A 15,413-nucleotide genomic window follows, 5' to 3' on the forward strand; every position below is an offset into this window, starting at 1 on the left:
CACTGTACCTGAAATGTATATATTATATTATATTATATTATATTATATTATATTATATTATATTATAGATTAATACATAATAAGCATTGGACTTCATATCTGCTTCATAATAGAATGATACAAATTTGGAAACCAGCGTGTAATCCCGGTAAAACAGCCTACAACACAGTGCACGAAGTCCCCTGCCATACCCCGCTGAAGCCCATGGGTGGCAGGACTGTTCCGGACCACTGGACGGGGACGGACAAGCGGACTGCTCTCTGATTGGTCGGCGGTGTTGCGCGTCCCCGTCGTCTCCTCCCGGTTTTCCTGGCATGACCTTTTCCCTTGGCAACCACTTCCTCCGAGCATCAACGGCCATCTTTAATTTTAACTCATTCATGAAAAGTTGTTTAGCTCATTTAAACACGCCGACCGACACGTTTGCGCTGCTTTGTGCAAGCAGCGTCGACGGCGCTGTGCGCGTGTAGTTTCCAGCGACAAGCACAAAGCAGAGCGGAGCAGAGCGACAACCGCAGCCGGCTGTCCGTCGAAATTAAGTAAACACCGAAAGCGTACGTGCATATTGTTCTTAAATAGCGTGTTTCGCGTCACTCGGGCACGTTTCCACTCATGTTTTTAGGATTCTGTCTGCAAAATGCGCTCGTAACTAAACTGTCGACTCGTGTAGATACTAACGTGTTGCGTTTCGGACTGAGGAAACTGTGTTTCGCTCCCGAAAGAAACAGCAGGTGGAGCGCTATAATAAGTGTATGGATCGTTGTGTGAAGGGCATAGCGGAGCACTGACCTCGTTGTTCCAGCAGTCGGGCGATCCAAGTGTTTTGTTTCTGACTCCACAGTGCCACTTTCTGTTCTTTTATATTCTTGTAAACGCCCCCGGCCTTCGTTCATTTCCTTCTCCTTTTATTATCGTGGCAGAATGAGAAAGAAGCAGACAGCCAAACAGAGGAAGACTGAGGAGACTACAGTTGTGCAGGAGTTTGTGGTAGAGAAAATAATTCTACGCAGAATCTTTAATGGAAGAGTGGAATACTTCCTGAAGTGGAAAGGCTTCACAGAGTAAGTGAGGGGTTGCAGAAACGGTCACATGCATGCCTATATTGAGTAGCGTTTTGTTTATCTATGATTGTAAAGTGCATTTTCCCCTCTCTTTGATGTAATCACAGTGCAGAAAACACGTGGGAACCTGAGGACAATTTGGACTGTCCTGAACTCATCGAGGAGTTCCTGAGAAACACCCACATCTCGCAGGAGGAGGCGCAAACTGAGCACGAGTTTGTTCCCAAAGAAGAAATGACAGAGCAAGAGACGGAAATTGTGAGTTTGTGACAAATGCAGCGGTGGAACGTCTGCAAGTATGTGTTGTTTCCATGTTATTCACAGAACTTCTGCACCTAAATCTGTAGAAAGGAAGAAAAAAAAAGCATATTATTAGTTTCTTTTTTTATGGAGCACTATACTTTAGGTTCACAGTTAGACTTTTTTAGAAGTAGACACACACTGCACTGGAGTTGAGTAAAATACTCTGAGCATATTGGCAGATTTTGGTCCTACTTTTACAGCTGAATATGAAACTAAATGGTGTGTGAAGGTGGTGAGTTTTGCAATACCTCTGAAAGTGAAAGTAGTTCACTTTCCGGTTTTTCCTCCCACAGTCGGCATGTACAGTAAAAAGCACCACTTCTGCAAATGCGGATGTTGTCTTTTTCGAAATGCTCTGTCTTTCATCCTTGTACTTTTTGTTGCAGTCCTGCATGCAGTCCCAGCAACAAGCTCACGCAGTGCAGAGTGAGGACCACATCCTCCCGCCAGATGATGAGCAGTCAGACGGCCCCACTAACCTCAGCACTTACCTCGAGCCTGAATGCATCATCGGCTCCACAGATAGAAAGGGAGAACTCATGTTCCTTGTGAAATGGTAACTCCGCTGCTTCCTCTTTACCCTGTCCTCGAATGAATGCCAGCGTTTGTCGAAAAGAAAAGGCAAATGTTCATATTTAAAGCTGCAATCTGCATTTTCAAAATACAGTGCCATAAAACAACATGAAATGAAACAAATTATCCAGTCAGATTTATGAGAGTGTGTCATCCTTTTGTTGTTGCTCGTAAGCAGTCAAACTTCGACTTCCTGAACGTTTAATGTGAATGGATCATTTACTAGGTCGACAAAGTTGGACGTCATCGCCACTGACCTCCCGACTCCTCAGATTAGTAACAGATTGTCGAGAGCACCTCTAACCACAGCAGATGTGCTTTGGTGTCACCGTTTCACTCGACCATAAAGCTGTACATTCAGTGGACCTTTTATTATGTTCACCTGTACAGTCCAATACAACAGCTCTGCCAATACAACAGCTCTGCCAACATGGACCTGTTTGAAGCTCATGATGTTCAGATTTCGATGACACCGTCAGGAATGTGGAAATTCAAAGATTATGTTCATTAATGAGGTCACGGTTAGTATCATATAGAGATGTTTGTCATATTTTTGTATATCCAATTTATAAACATGAGGTCAAAATATCACAAACAGCTCTTATTATGATGCAGTCCAGGACAACAGCACAATAACTTCAGTGCTGCCTTATAACTACAGTGACTTGATGGCAGAACTGTTGTTTTGAATTGCTCTCGACTGTACAGCTGTACCTAATAAAGTGGCCTTTGAGTTGCTGTACACAATACCAATGTTTTCATCTCTAAATGACTATTGGTCGCTTTAAAGGGGAACTTTGCAGATTTTATTGGTCACAGTGATTACCACATAGTCTGAAAAAAAAGATTTGTTGAAGTCTTCTGTGTCGCTGAAGGGGCTTTGTTAGGTTTGTTTAAGTTACTGGGCCTGGAAGCGATGATTTTTTTGTTGTTGTTGTTGATAGAAAGCTTATTTTTTTAAACAAACAGGAGGTGTGCAGTTTGAAAGATGCATAGATGGTCTCAGCGATGTTCAGACCGCCAAGAGCGCCGCAGGAAAAACAACTGCATCGGCTCTGAGGGTGTCAACACAGACGGCTCCGGCAAAAAAAAAAAAGAAAAACAAACCCAAGGTTGTTCTTCCAAAAATACTGAATCTGGCTGAACTCGTGCTGCAAGTCAATGCAATCATTCGGAGAGGTGCTGCTGTGCAGTGTTGGTTAGCCTTCAGAGCCATAGATCTATTACTGACTCGTACCTGAAGCAACAGACTCAGCCCTCGGTATTTTTCCTAATGCAGTGCTGTTTTTATTCAAAATTCACACTACTAAAATCTATGTCTTTAGAGCTTGATCCACACAAAAAGCTAAAAGCAAATGCAATACTAGATAGTGTTAGTGCCCCTGTAAATAGAATATTTATTGGATATTTTGTAACGACAGTGATCTGAAATTGACTTTAATAAAGTGTGATAATGACCCGTACTAAACTGTCTTGAAATGTCTTCAAACATTTTACTTACATTAAAAGGTGGGACGCCATTTCAATGCTCATCTTCTCCCGTGTTTTTCCCCACAGGAAGAACTCCGATGACGTGGCACTGCTGCCGGCCCGTGAAGCGAGCGCCAGATGTCCCCAGGTGGTCATCGACTTCTACGAGCAGAAGCTGACCTGGCACTGTGGAGACGAGGAGCAGTAAACCGTGTGTGTGGGTTGTATGCAGAGGAGAACCGATAAACAGCTGCGCTCTCACCCGAAGTTTAGTTTAACCTCCATGGAGTGTCCTCCTTCAGCTGACATTCGAGGCACGCTGTGTGAAATCGCATCCCGCTGCAGGTGCGAGATCCTCGGCAGAGATGGATTTGAAGTGCTCTCTGCTCTGTGGTGCCCAAAAAGGTCTCTGTGGCTTTGAGGAGATCACGATGGAGACTGAAACTAACCTTTTGTGTAGAGCAGCTGATTTGAGGTCAGACTAACCTGTTGCAGCTGTTTTCTTGTGACATCATGTAGCAGACTCAATCACTGTGGACGTGTTTTGTCTTTAAGATATTGTTCTATGGGTAATTTAGTATTTGAAGTCCTTTTATAGCTCCAAATATGTTTAACTGGGAGGCGTGTTTGGTTGTTCAGTGTGGGCTTTATACAGCATTAGCACTAAACGGGCACAGTGAGCTAACTGCTGTCCAAGCTGTATCTTCAGTCCATGTTTGTTTAGCTCTAATGATTGTAAAGCTGTTGTTCGAACGCTTGTTGTTTGAACTCGTATCATGTGAGGTGTTTCTAGCTACAGATTTGACCGTGTCATACTGTATCTCTGTATGACCCCTGTAGTTAATGTCAGATTTAAAAACCAATGTTACCCACCAGAAATTGCCCATATTTTCAATCAGCTTCTATGTAACACATGTTTTCTTCTCCTCTTTATTGAACTATAACTTTTTTTAAATTATGTAACTATTTGGTGCTTTTATCCAAAGTGAAGTCCTGGTCAAATTTTTCAAAAGGTCACATTATTTCTTAAATAAAAAGTAAAATCTATTGAGATTTGAACCAATTAAAAATAACCTTTGTGCACCTACAATGGGTAAGTCAATTGTTAAATGTAGCACTTTAGATAGAAGACTGTCCATTTATGCACTGAATTGTCTGTAATTGACTGTAATCATACAGTTTTGTGTATTTGACACTTGTATCCTGATGGCACTGTCCTAACCCGACATATCTCCCATGATTGTTATGGGACACTCAGCTGAACCTTAAACCTCCTAAAACACATCTGCTACTGAACTACTGTAACTGTTGACCATAGATCTGTGAAGTCTGTGAATAAAAGAAACCTTTTGTGACATGTTTCTTCTTTGTGATCACATTTGTCACATCGCTCAAACAAATGATCAAGTCCAAGTTGATGACCGTACATTTAAAATCATGTACGTCTAATAAGTTTTTTGATTGATTCTAAATTACAGGCTATTAAAAGTGTTTAGTAAAGGATTTGATATCATTTTGTCTCCTCTTTTGGGAGTTTAGTGGTCTGATCAGACAGTTATGAGGAGGAGCTTATTTCTGTCTTGTGACTTTATTTTGAAACCTTTGCTCTGGGACAATAAAAGTGGGAAAGAAAAGTCATAAGTGCTGTGCTAAGCACATCATTACGCTTCTGATTTGAGGTTACTGTGACGTTCTGAATAATGAAAGAGGAAGCTGACAACACTGTGAGTCAGGTAGGTCTACAGTTGATTCTATAACTTTCATGTTATTTATCTAATTTTTTTTTAATAATAATAGCCCTTTTAAGAAGCCATGTGTTAAATTCAGAAGCTTCAAATTGCGGTATAGCCTTAAAAATTAAATCTGTTTTTGTACTGAGTAGGAAAGGATACTCGGGTGGATTTTCCCATCATGATTCTTGTTTTGTTGCTCATCGCACTTCCTCTATCTGGCAATAAAAACCTTCCACTTTTTCATAAGAGCGTTTAGTTTCAGTGTCTCTTTCCTTCTCCATGCAGCAGGGCATCAGTGTCTGGGTGCGGGACCCGCGGATACAAAAGAATGATTTTTGGCATGCCTACATGGACTATGAAATTTGTTTACATGTAAGTAAAATGATAGTCACTTAAATATCTACATTCCTTTACGGCAGCTTCCTCTAATATGTGTCACACTGATGGTCCTGTTTTAGACAGACAGCGTGTGCTTCACCAAGAAGATCTCCAGAGTGAGAAGGAGGTACAGTGAGTTTGTATGGCTCAGACAGAAACTACAGGCAAATTCAATGCTCATGTAAGTCATATCAGTGCAATTTCAAATTATAATTTCAGTGAAAACAATAGGGGCCATTTACTTTGTTTTCATGTAAAAAATAATCTGCTCAATGCTTCCTGTATATTTTGTTGTTGCTTATTTTTTTGCAGGGTACAGCTACCACAGCTGCCCCCCAAAAACCCTTTCTTCAGTCTGAACAACAGCCAGCAGATCACTGATCGCATGAAGGGTCTCCAGAAGTTTTTGGAAGAGTAAGAAAGACCTCAGAGATCAATAAATGTTTGAACTTTGACATATTACAACACAAACATAACAAAGCTGATATGCAGCGGTTCCACAAACATCAGACCACATGATTGACATTCTCACATCCAATGGCAAATACTGCATAAACCCACCCTAATGTGTTTATCACCCTATTTATTCAGAATCCTTCAGAACCCGCTGCTGCTGTCCGACAGCTGCCTGCACCTCTTCCTCCAGTCACAGCTCAGCGTGTCCAAGATGGACGCCTGTGCTGGTGGAAGGACGCACTACTCTGTGGCCCAGGCCGTCCACAGCTGCGGCCTGAGAAGATTCCACTCAGAGGAGCACCTGACCTCAGCATGTCCTGTGACTCTGACTCAGATAGGTATTGTAATATTATGCGTTACTCGTCCCTGTGATGAAATCTTTCTCCTCAAATCTGCTTTTTCAAAAACTGTAGAGTTGAAAGAGGTATTTAGGATAGAGGTAATTTTGCATTTGTTTTGTCAGCAGTAAGGCAAAGCTTTTCAATATACTCTCGCTGATTTATTTCCCAGGACAGAATCTATGAGCGCTCCTTCTACCTAATTCACCAAATTATAAATCTAATCCTCCGTTCTTGTCTGTGTTGTTCCAGCTCAGAGTGCAGAGATCCAGAACACAGGATTAAAGATTTGGCAATAAACAAAGCAGAGAGCACAGCATCACTTGATCTCATGGGAACAAGCCAGGAGGAAATGCTAAGCTTCTCATCTGCTCCCACATGAAAACACTATCTTATTGGCACAATGTTGGAGTTGCATTTGGATATACAAAGGAGAAATCTACCCTTTACTCTGCCATACTGCACATTTGGATTCATGGTTCATGGTATAAATGGTTTTTCATTTATATATATAAAAATAAAAAAAATAAAAAAAATTGCTTTAAAAAGTCACAGCTTATTGTGTCGTCAGTGAGACATTTCAGTTTGAAATATGGATAGTAAATAGTCCAAAAAATGTCCCTATTTTATATTTTGTATTTTAAGTGTTCCACTATTTGCAGAGCTGCAAAGTTGTAGCAAAAAATTTGCCTGAAGATGGCAGTGTTGTAACATCTATACGTTTGTATATTCACTGTCAACTGTCTGCATTTGCTTCATAAAGAAACTTAGAAGCACCTTGAATTTTGGTCATTCATACTGTGAAAGTAGTCAGATATGTGCAGATAACAATGTAATACTTTAAGCAGTGCAAGCCTAATGCCTCTCTCTGTGAGTCCCACTCCTAACAAAGTGTAGGGTGTGAGATGCTTGTCATCTGGTGGCCACTGCAGTGCTTAGCAGTATGACATTTATAATAGGGTCTCTGCAGAGTTTTCAGACAGTCCCCCTGTCAGGTGTGTGGCTGGTAGGAGGTCCTGTGGGATCCCGACGGGCCCACTCCTGTCTGAGGGTTACCAAGTAGACAGGCTACATTGCTCCCTGCTGAACAAAATGCCAGCTGCACTGACAGGCCACCCTTTCTGCCTGTTTTCTTTGTATTTGTATGGGCTGGTTCACTACAGTCACTTCTCTTAGAGTGTCTGTGCATGTGTGCTCTCACAGAGAGCACCACAATGCTTATGCAGAGGTAATAACCACAAAACAGTGAAGGCAAACTGACATATCTGCACAGCTAATTAGATTAGCTGTTTCTCTCTGCAGTGTCTCACTGATTCATTATAAATTCAGAACAGGAACAGACAATAGGCTTGGAGAACAGAGAGGTGATGTCACCTCAGACCCTCTCTGCTCTGAGAAGCAGAAAGCCTACAAACTCAAACTGGGGGTTGGACGTCTCTCCTGAAGATGTGTGGGGTGTAGACGTGTGTTCGTGCATCTACATATGCTAATGTAGTGTATGCACATGTCATCTTTGTCAGTGCTTGAAGTGAAATTATCCTGCACTGTCAAACACAGGCACTGAGGCTGTCAGTGCAGCAGATGTTTGCTTTAGCTGGCTATTCAGAGAAGGTATATGCCTCTAATAGAGCCAAAAAACACACAGAGGGTGTTGAAGCAAGGCCATTTTATATAAATGGATTTACGTGGAAAGGCATACCTATCTCAGCTTTTTGGTTTAATAATATTGTTACAAATTCTCAATCATTGATATTTTTTAATAAATTAATTTTTTGGTTATTTTGCAGTTTCCTTCAGTGTCTTCAGTCACCCGGAAAAACACACAACCATTTTAAAATGCTATGTAATGTCACCTACATGTTGTCTTTCAATTTCTGAAGAATTTTCATTCTTCAAAAGTTTAAAACCTAAATTTTTTTTTTTTTCTAGAAACCAATTCCGGTGTTTGAAGAATCAGTATGTTTAAATGAGACTATTTTTTTTTGTCCTCAAAAGAGAATGTTTACGAACAGTTTCATTAATTAGTAAAATACTTACATTTTATATAATTAAAACACTTTAAACACCTTAATTTTGGTTTCTTTCCAAACGTTTAAGAGTGATGTGGGATGTATCAGGGAGACTGATTAGAATCCATGGCTAAGCTAATTTGTTAGGTTGTTTAACATGCTAAAAATGTGCAAGGGAAGAGGTAAACTTGTTGGGCTTTCAAGCTTCGCCCTGGTTAACAATTAACAACAGCAACAGCGAAGCCTCGTTTGTTGCTTGCAGTCCTGTGGATTGAAACATTTACTTTGTTGCTTTTCATCTGATCTGTCCAGGAGTATTGACTTCTCTTTCAATGGTCTGTGACTCTGGTCCACTGGCTGTTAACCTTGAACCGCTGTAGCCTATCCTGTCAGTGCAGCTCTGCTCCCATGACAACACTGACAAGTTTAAACCCATCAGATCAATTGCTAACAGCTCCCTGCTCCATGTTGTGTGTCCTCAAAGAGGCCAGAAAGAGTGAAAACATGTATGAAGTAGGAAAATTACTTTGTTTTCATGGTGGGTTTTCACTGGATAACCAGAGTAAAATGTAAAATGTTTTAGCTAATCTGATTAATATGCTTATTGTTTGACACATAAAACTGTAGAAGACCAGATAAAGGAAAATGGCCCCTCTGGGAGATGCCCATCTGCTTGAGACCAAGTCAGCATGTCTTTCTGCCACGACAGCTTAAATAAACCCCACCTCATGTCTAGGATCTCATGCCTGACTTACTATTCCCTCTGTTGTGTAATTAACACAGAATCACAAAGAGCAAAAATCCATTTTATGTGTGAAGAGAACCAAATTGGCAAACATGTAACAATATGAAATCCCAATCAGGGTTCCAAACAGAGCTAAAAACAAATGGAAGTATTGAAGGAGATATGCTTCAGTGGAGGCAAATTACAGATAAATCAGAGACTGCTCATGCATTTTAAGTGCCACATTATACAGATCCATTAGTGGCAATAGGAGCTCAGCACCACTTGAGATATTAAATCTCTGTGACTGCAACTCAGTGGAACCAGGATGAGTCGACATCAGAGAAACCAAGCAGCACTGCCAATAGATAGAGGATGAGGCCCAAAGAAATGATGCCAGAATCATACACCAACAGCAGTGAAATGATAATAGAACAAGCTAGTGATGTTGATGTGCAGTTTGTTACAGAGCAAGGTAACCACATTCACTATAGGGGCAGATGAAGAAGCAAGGTAACTGATCTGGGAGCTTGGGATTATCTGCGGTGTTAATAACAAACTCCTCGACTGAACATTTTCAAGGTCTCACACATTTTGTGCCAAAACAAAGAGCGTTGATTTACTGAGGGCCACAAAAATTCTACAACTTGACAGGCAAAACTGGATTTTCAGATGTCACATCTGTCCTTGTAACTGTGTGTGCCTGTGGCTGTGGTGTGTATTCCGATCCTAACACCTGCCTCAATCTGGTAAAAAAAAAAAAAAAAAAAAATGTTCCTCAAGGCTGAAACATTTTTCTCCGTCACTCAAATGTCACAGATGGATATGAGCTGACATAAGACCTATCCATCATTCATCAAACCCAGCAGCCGTACCTTTCCTCAGTTATGCATAGCTGTAGCTGCTATTTCCCCTCCACATGCTGTCGCCTCGTGTGTGTGGATGTGTGGATGTAGCAATTACTGGGAACAGGCGTGATCACTGTACCAAGGCAAGCAACAGCTTCCCATCTCCTGGAATCAGAGCTGATCGGCGTGAAACTAGCTCCTCTGCCTCGAACACGTAGGCCTGAGGGGGGGAAAGAGGAAAGTCGAGATCACTTCTTCATAATTTTCTGAAATAATGCGGTATGTAAAATCACATATGTCTCCTGTGGCATATACAGCCCAAAACAGATGGAGAAGGAAGGGCCTTGTGTTAAGATAACATGCCTACTGTGGTTATGTTTTTATATGTATTCAAAATATTTCCTCATAAAAACAAACATAGAGCAACATATTTTACAAACAAGTGTCCTAATGGCTGTAAAGAACTTTGTAAGATACACTATATACACATACCACATAAAGATATACATATATAATACATATTTGCTCATATTTATATGAATTTGTGTCTTAGCACAGGGGACCACGGCCCTCTGTGTGTCACAAGATCATGTGCACATAACAACCCCTCCAGACTTACAATATGTCTCGTTAGTGATGTGTAACGAGTGGAGGGGGATCTCTTTGGTCAGACACCATCGCAGTGAAGGGAGAGACGGCCAGCGGTGGCAGCGAGGGGACGACAGAGGGTGGAGAAACAAGGGGGGAAAGAATGGAGGGGTAGAGGGCACCATCTCTTGGGGGCCTCCAAGCTTCACTGCCAGTGTGTGTAAATCAGCAGGCTGCTCACGGTTGCAATGAGGTAGAAAATAAAAAAAAGATAAAAATGTCCAAGTGAAATAAGAGGCAAGGAGAAATTTTTTATGATGAGTCTAAATTCTCCTTACTCTGCAGTAGATCCACTGACCGGCTCAGCTTGTCTTCTCCAGACACCGTCCATCATCCCAGCGTCTGCATATAGGCACAAATTACTCAAATTACCCCACCTGCTACTCATGTAATACATATGTAATGAGTATCCTAAATTCGCATGATTATTATTCATGGTGCATTAATAGGTCTATGTTAAATTCATTAATATGCACGTATAATGATGTGGACTGCCAAACCCGGGAGACCTGCAGTCCTGGACAGATCTTTACCTAACATGTTTAAACTCTCAGTCGTGATCATGCTGTTCAGTCCACAGTCATTCGAGCATGGACTTTTATTCCTGACCTTTGGTAACAGTATAAGTAAGCAACATAATCTTCAATCGAAACTCTATACTGGCTTTGTGAGATTATTACCTCTGGTCTTCTTCAGCAGAAGGGGCTGGTTTGGGTGCATCACGTGACCCAAGTGTGAAAGCTCTCCAGTTGAAAGCACATGAAGCTAGTGAGTGGACCTTTGACCTGAGATTATTCTGGTTACACATACATCTCCATATTTATTTTGTTTCATAAAGTTATTGTTTTAAATAAAAGCAGATTCACTTTTTTTGTATATATAGGGATAAAGTAAAGTATTCACCCCCTTCAAATCAACACTAGTACAGCCAATTGATTTCAGCAGTCAAATGATATCAAGATCATTTGTGCGCAGTCAACCGGTTTTTAATTGATTGTAGTATAAATACAGCAGTATCAGGAAACAGAACTGTGAAAACTAGGGAAAATTGAAAAACACAAAGGAAATGAACACAGAGCACATTCAAAGTGCTTTATGCTGTATATTGTAAAGTAGTGAGCTTTCAGTCTCCTCATCTCTTTTTAAGTTTTAAACAGTGAAATCAGACATACCTGAACATTTTATATTAATACAATGTATTTTATCTCCTTACACAATTGTCTAAATGCTGTCCCCAAATAATACAATATAAATTAAGAAATAAAGCAATACAATTTAATAATTAAACAATAAATTACTCAGTCCGAATCAGGCTTAACAATAACGACGTTACCACGGTGTCCTCAGTGCTGACCTCTAACCTGATGGTGTGGTCATGTCACTTTGGACTGATGAGCAGCTCCATGTGTACCCAGAGCACTAAATTAGCTCAGGTTAGCTTGGCAGGACCTCTGCTTGGACACATACCAGCGCTAACACTTAATGACAGTGGTGGCAACAATCTGCTATCCAGTGGCTCAGTTAGCTGAGCAAGCTCTTGTAACTCAACCCTCATACTTCCACTTCCTCTGTCAGGGGGCAGTTTCACAAAAAGCTGCTATATAGAGCTGACATTGAGATGGGACAGCAGCCTGAATGTTGGGACATAAGAAGGAGAGAGAGGGGTCATCAGTTTGCACAGAGTTGACTTGACAGCTGCAGTGTATGTGGGTGTGAGGTGTCTAGAGGGTTGTAATTACAGTTAGAGCATCACTTGCATCTCTGACCTCCCCTGATTACAAACTACCCTCCCAAACCATCCAGGGTCATCACTCACTTCCCTAACTAGTATAGTAAATCAGCAGCAAAGCACTGACCTGATATTAGAGCCAAAGCAAGAGAGTAAACAGGGTTAGATTACAGAGGCTTCAGATAAATAATCTGCGAGGAGACAGAGCAGGAGTGAAGTGTGGGAGATGTTTATAGTGGGCGGACAAACACCTGTCACTTTGATAAACCTGATTTATCTCGAGCGACATGTCAGCACATAGCTCTACCTTGCCTTGACAGCCTGGACTGCCAATCCCACACCCTGGAACATGAAACCAGTTTGTATCAGCGATGCGTACAGTGCGAGAGAGATGACAAGCGTCTCCCAGCAGCAATAACCACTTCATTAGTATTAAATATCAGCCAGGACGTAATGGTGCTTAAGGCAGTGTCCTGTAGGTGGTTGATGGTGCTGTTTTTGGGGCCAGAAAACGTGACTTTTAGACACCGGAGCCACTTGTGTCTCCTGCTCTAAAGATATACAGGTCTTCCCTCGACATCACTGTCTGCAGCGCACAGAAGGCCATTAACAAGCTGAGAGCAGACCCCGTAACATGCGAGGGAAGTGGGCGTGGTGCTCATAATAAATGACCGGTCTACACACATATTTACTGTCCTGCCACTAACCCTGGTCTGCAGCTCGTTATATTACACATTAGATATTGGATCACGAAAATAAATAAAATTCGAAACCTCAAATTCCAGAAATATTAATTTTCAGACCAGCCTGTCATGATTGTTGTTAGCTTTCACTTTAAATCGACCATGTCTTCTCACAATGTCGTAGCCGAGGAAATCTTAATTTGGTAGCTGCCATGAGTTATGTTAACAGAAACTGACCTCAATTAAGAGTGACTTGCATTTAAAAAGTGTCTATTTCAGATTTTAAGATTTAGACGAAGGGGAAGAGGCTTTAATGGAATGCTGACATAAGGCCAGTTGGAGAGGTAATACATTTCCTGCAAAATGCCAGGGGATACCACATAAATAAGGCTGCGTTATTCCTGACAGAAACTCTCTATGAAGCCCCACTGTGATCTATTGCTGAATGACCGGGTTAAAGAGCAGAAGAAACAGCTGACAACTTGATCAAGATTACCTCTCTAAAGTGGTATAGATCAAGCATTTAGCCTTCTCGCCAAGCCCAAGGGTGATGGTATGGAATGGTAATGGTACATGATTATACTCAGTGAAGATGAACAGAGGGATATAAGAGTACTGATATTGTACTGAAAGTTATTTTTCCATGCAGACAGCATGAATTGACAGAGGATGAACATCAAAGGATTGCTTATTGGAAATCAAAAATATTACAGTTGGCAGTCTGTGTTAGAATTAATTTATTGAACGCTAATCCATCAGAATAAAATGACTACAAATGTGTTTGGTCCTGAGGGGGAATTTGTTTTATATTTCCATCATCTTTCTCAGCAAATCCAGTTTTATTTATTATTACTCAGCAGCTCAATCTATATATATTTGCCGGGTAAAAGTGTGTCTTTATGGTTGAAAGTATTAATTAGTGATATTCTGGTATCATTAGTGTAATTTAGTGTTCGGGTGATTAATGGCACAGTGGCATTTATCCTTGAAACATTATATCTTGATGTTAAATCGCAATAAAGGAACCTGTATTTTCTGAGGATATGGCTGTCCAAATCCAACAGGAGATGGGGGCGAAGTTGACATCCATTAAGGAAATCCTTTATTAGCACATAAAAATGAGAGGCAATATTTAGCCTTACTTGCCTTTGGCAACCTAATCCATTGCCAAACATTAAAAGGAGGGCTCTCGGGGGCAAATATCAGGCTATGTCAGCAGTAAAGAAATATTTGTGTTATGTTCTAAAATCCACAATTCTGAACCAATCCCAAAACATGTTGAAGCGTTTCATAATCAAAATTGCACAGGCCAAGAACACAGTCATTAATGTCATCTCTTCGACTAAATATCACATTGTCTCAGTATAGATCCTTTCACTGCCCTAAAACAAAGCGTTTCTTCTTTATATTCAATGCCGTATATTCAATAACTAATTATGGTAATTCATTACATCTCCAATTAGTAGAGAAGTTTTATCGCTGCACTATACCGTAAAGAGCAGGATTTATGTTGGCTTTGAATGTCACCCAGAGGACAGAGGACTAGCTCATCACTCAACAGGAACAAAGCAGAGAGACAGGAGCAAGAAAAAAAATAGAGGGATGAGGGAGACAAAGATACAGTGAGTTATTGGTTAATGAGTGCATTTTTCCTTCCCATTTTATCACAACCTTGAAAAACCTTGAAGAGGCCACTTTGTCTGTATCCAACCAAAGATGAGCACACTATCCTGATATATAAAATTGTATCACAGTGTTGGTATTTCACTGAGGAGACTAAAAAGATACATACAGTATGTATGTAACCTCAGTGTGATATGCCCAGCTAACACTACCTCGCCTGCTGTCAAACAGCCCCTCGGAGGGCAATAAGCGTCCCTGCTATCTGTGTGGGTGGCTGTCTTATTAGTGCACCTCAGCCGTTTCACTCAGGCATGCAGCACAACCAACCATCTGCCACGCTGCAATCCTCTGCCCAGCAAAGTCTCTCAGGTGCCATAAAAAAAAAAAAAAAGTGTCCCTTTGAAGCTTGAAACAAAAGTGCTGACCAGATAAATAAAGTCATTTTTGAAAACAAATTAATTAATTTGTAGCTATTTGATGTGGAGGTTATGTACATGCATTTAGTGACCACATAGGTTTTAATAACTCTAAAATGCACAGTGGCCAAACTGCTCTGCATCAGAGCAGGAAAATAATGTGATTCAGTAGTCAAGCTAAAATCGTATTGATAAATGCACTAATTTCTTATTTCTAGGCATTTTAAAGGTTTCTTCCCATTAAAAACTACGATGAACATCCATCAAAGTGATATCTAAATTAATTTCTGCTGTTAACCTTCTTCCTCTCATCTCATAATAGCTGTCATCATTAGTTTGGATCTGTAAACATCAGGTCAAGATTTGTGTCCTAAAGCAGCAAAGAAATTGCCATGTGGTTATTCCTGCCTCCAGCATCTTT

The 15,413-nt window shown here is 40.8% G+C and overlaps 2 protein-coding genes across 3 annotated transcripts; both read left to right on the forward strand.

Moving 5' to 3' along the window:
• Nucleotides 1–334: 334 nt before the first annotated feature.
• On the forward strand, nucleotides 335–4,780 carry cbx3b (chromobox homolog 3b). 2 transcript variants are annotated; one of them, XM_069696157.1, is made up of 5 exons: nucleotides 335–539; nucleotides 921–1,061; nucleotides 1,169–1,319; nucleotides 1,751–1,920; nucleotides 3,495–4,780. In XM_069696157.1, exons 2-5 carry the CDS (start codon nucleotides 922–924, stop codon nucleotides 3,613–3,615), a joined length of 582 nt encoding a protein of 193 aa, XP_069552258.1. In that variant the 5' UTR covers nucleotides 335–539; nucleotide 921; the 3' UTR covers nucleotides 3,616–4,780. The 2 variants fall into 2 exon arrangements, with proteins under 2 accessions (XP_069552258.1, XP_069552257.1); XM_069696156.1 differs by having other exon boundaries at nucleotides 336–554.
• Nucleotides 4,781–5,074: 294 nt separating this feature from the next.
• On the forward strand, nucleotides 5,075–7,095 carry snx10b (sorting nexin 10b). The gene is given in 7 exon segments (XM_069696155.1): nucleotides 5,075–5,140; nucleotides 5,426–5,512; nucleotides 5,599–5,699; nucleotides 5,831–5,932; nucleotides 6,110–6,276; nucleotides 6,279–6,312; nucleotides 6,565–7,095. Coding segments are annotated over 7 exon segments (654 nt in total). The 5' UTR covers nucleotides 5,075–5,107; the 3' UTR covers nucleotides 6,695–7,095.
• The last annotated feature ends 8,318 nt before the right edge of the window (nucleotides 7,096–15,413 follow it).

This window comes from Brachyistius frenatus, unplaced genomic scaffold, assembly GCF_029030835.1.
Source record: "Brachyistius frenatus isolate BFR_SWC_R1_liver_20210118 unplaced genomic scaffold, ASM2903083v1 Contig_20, whole genome shotgun sequence".
In the NCBI taxonomy this organism is placed as follows: Eukaryota; Metazoa; Chordata; class Actinopteri; family Embiotocidae; genus Brachyistius; species Brachyistius frenatus.

Bases quoted from the DNA above. Each gene is read 5' to 3' on its own strand.
- cbx3b (XM_069696157.1), top strand. From the start codon at position 922: ATGAGAAAGAAGCAGACAGCCAAACAGAGGAAGACTGAGGAGACTACA. The intron at 1,062-1,168 runs GTAAGTGAGGGG...ATGTAATCACAG, and splicing joins AAGTGGAAAGGCTTCACAGA to TGCAGAAAACACGTGGGAAC. The intron at 1,921-3,494 runs GTAACTCCGCTG...TTTTCCCCACAG, and splicing joins CTCATGTTCCTTGTGAAATG to GAAGAACTCCGATGACGTGG.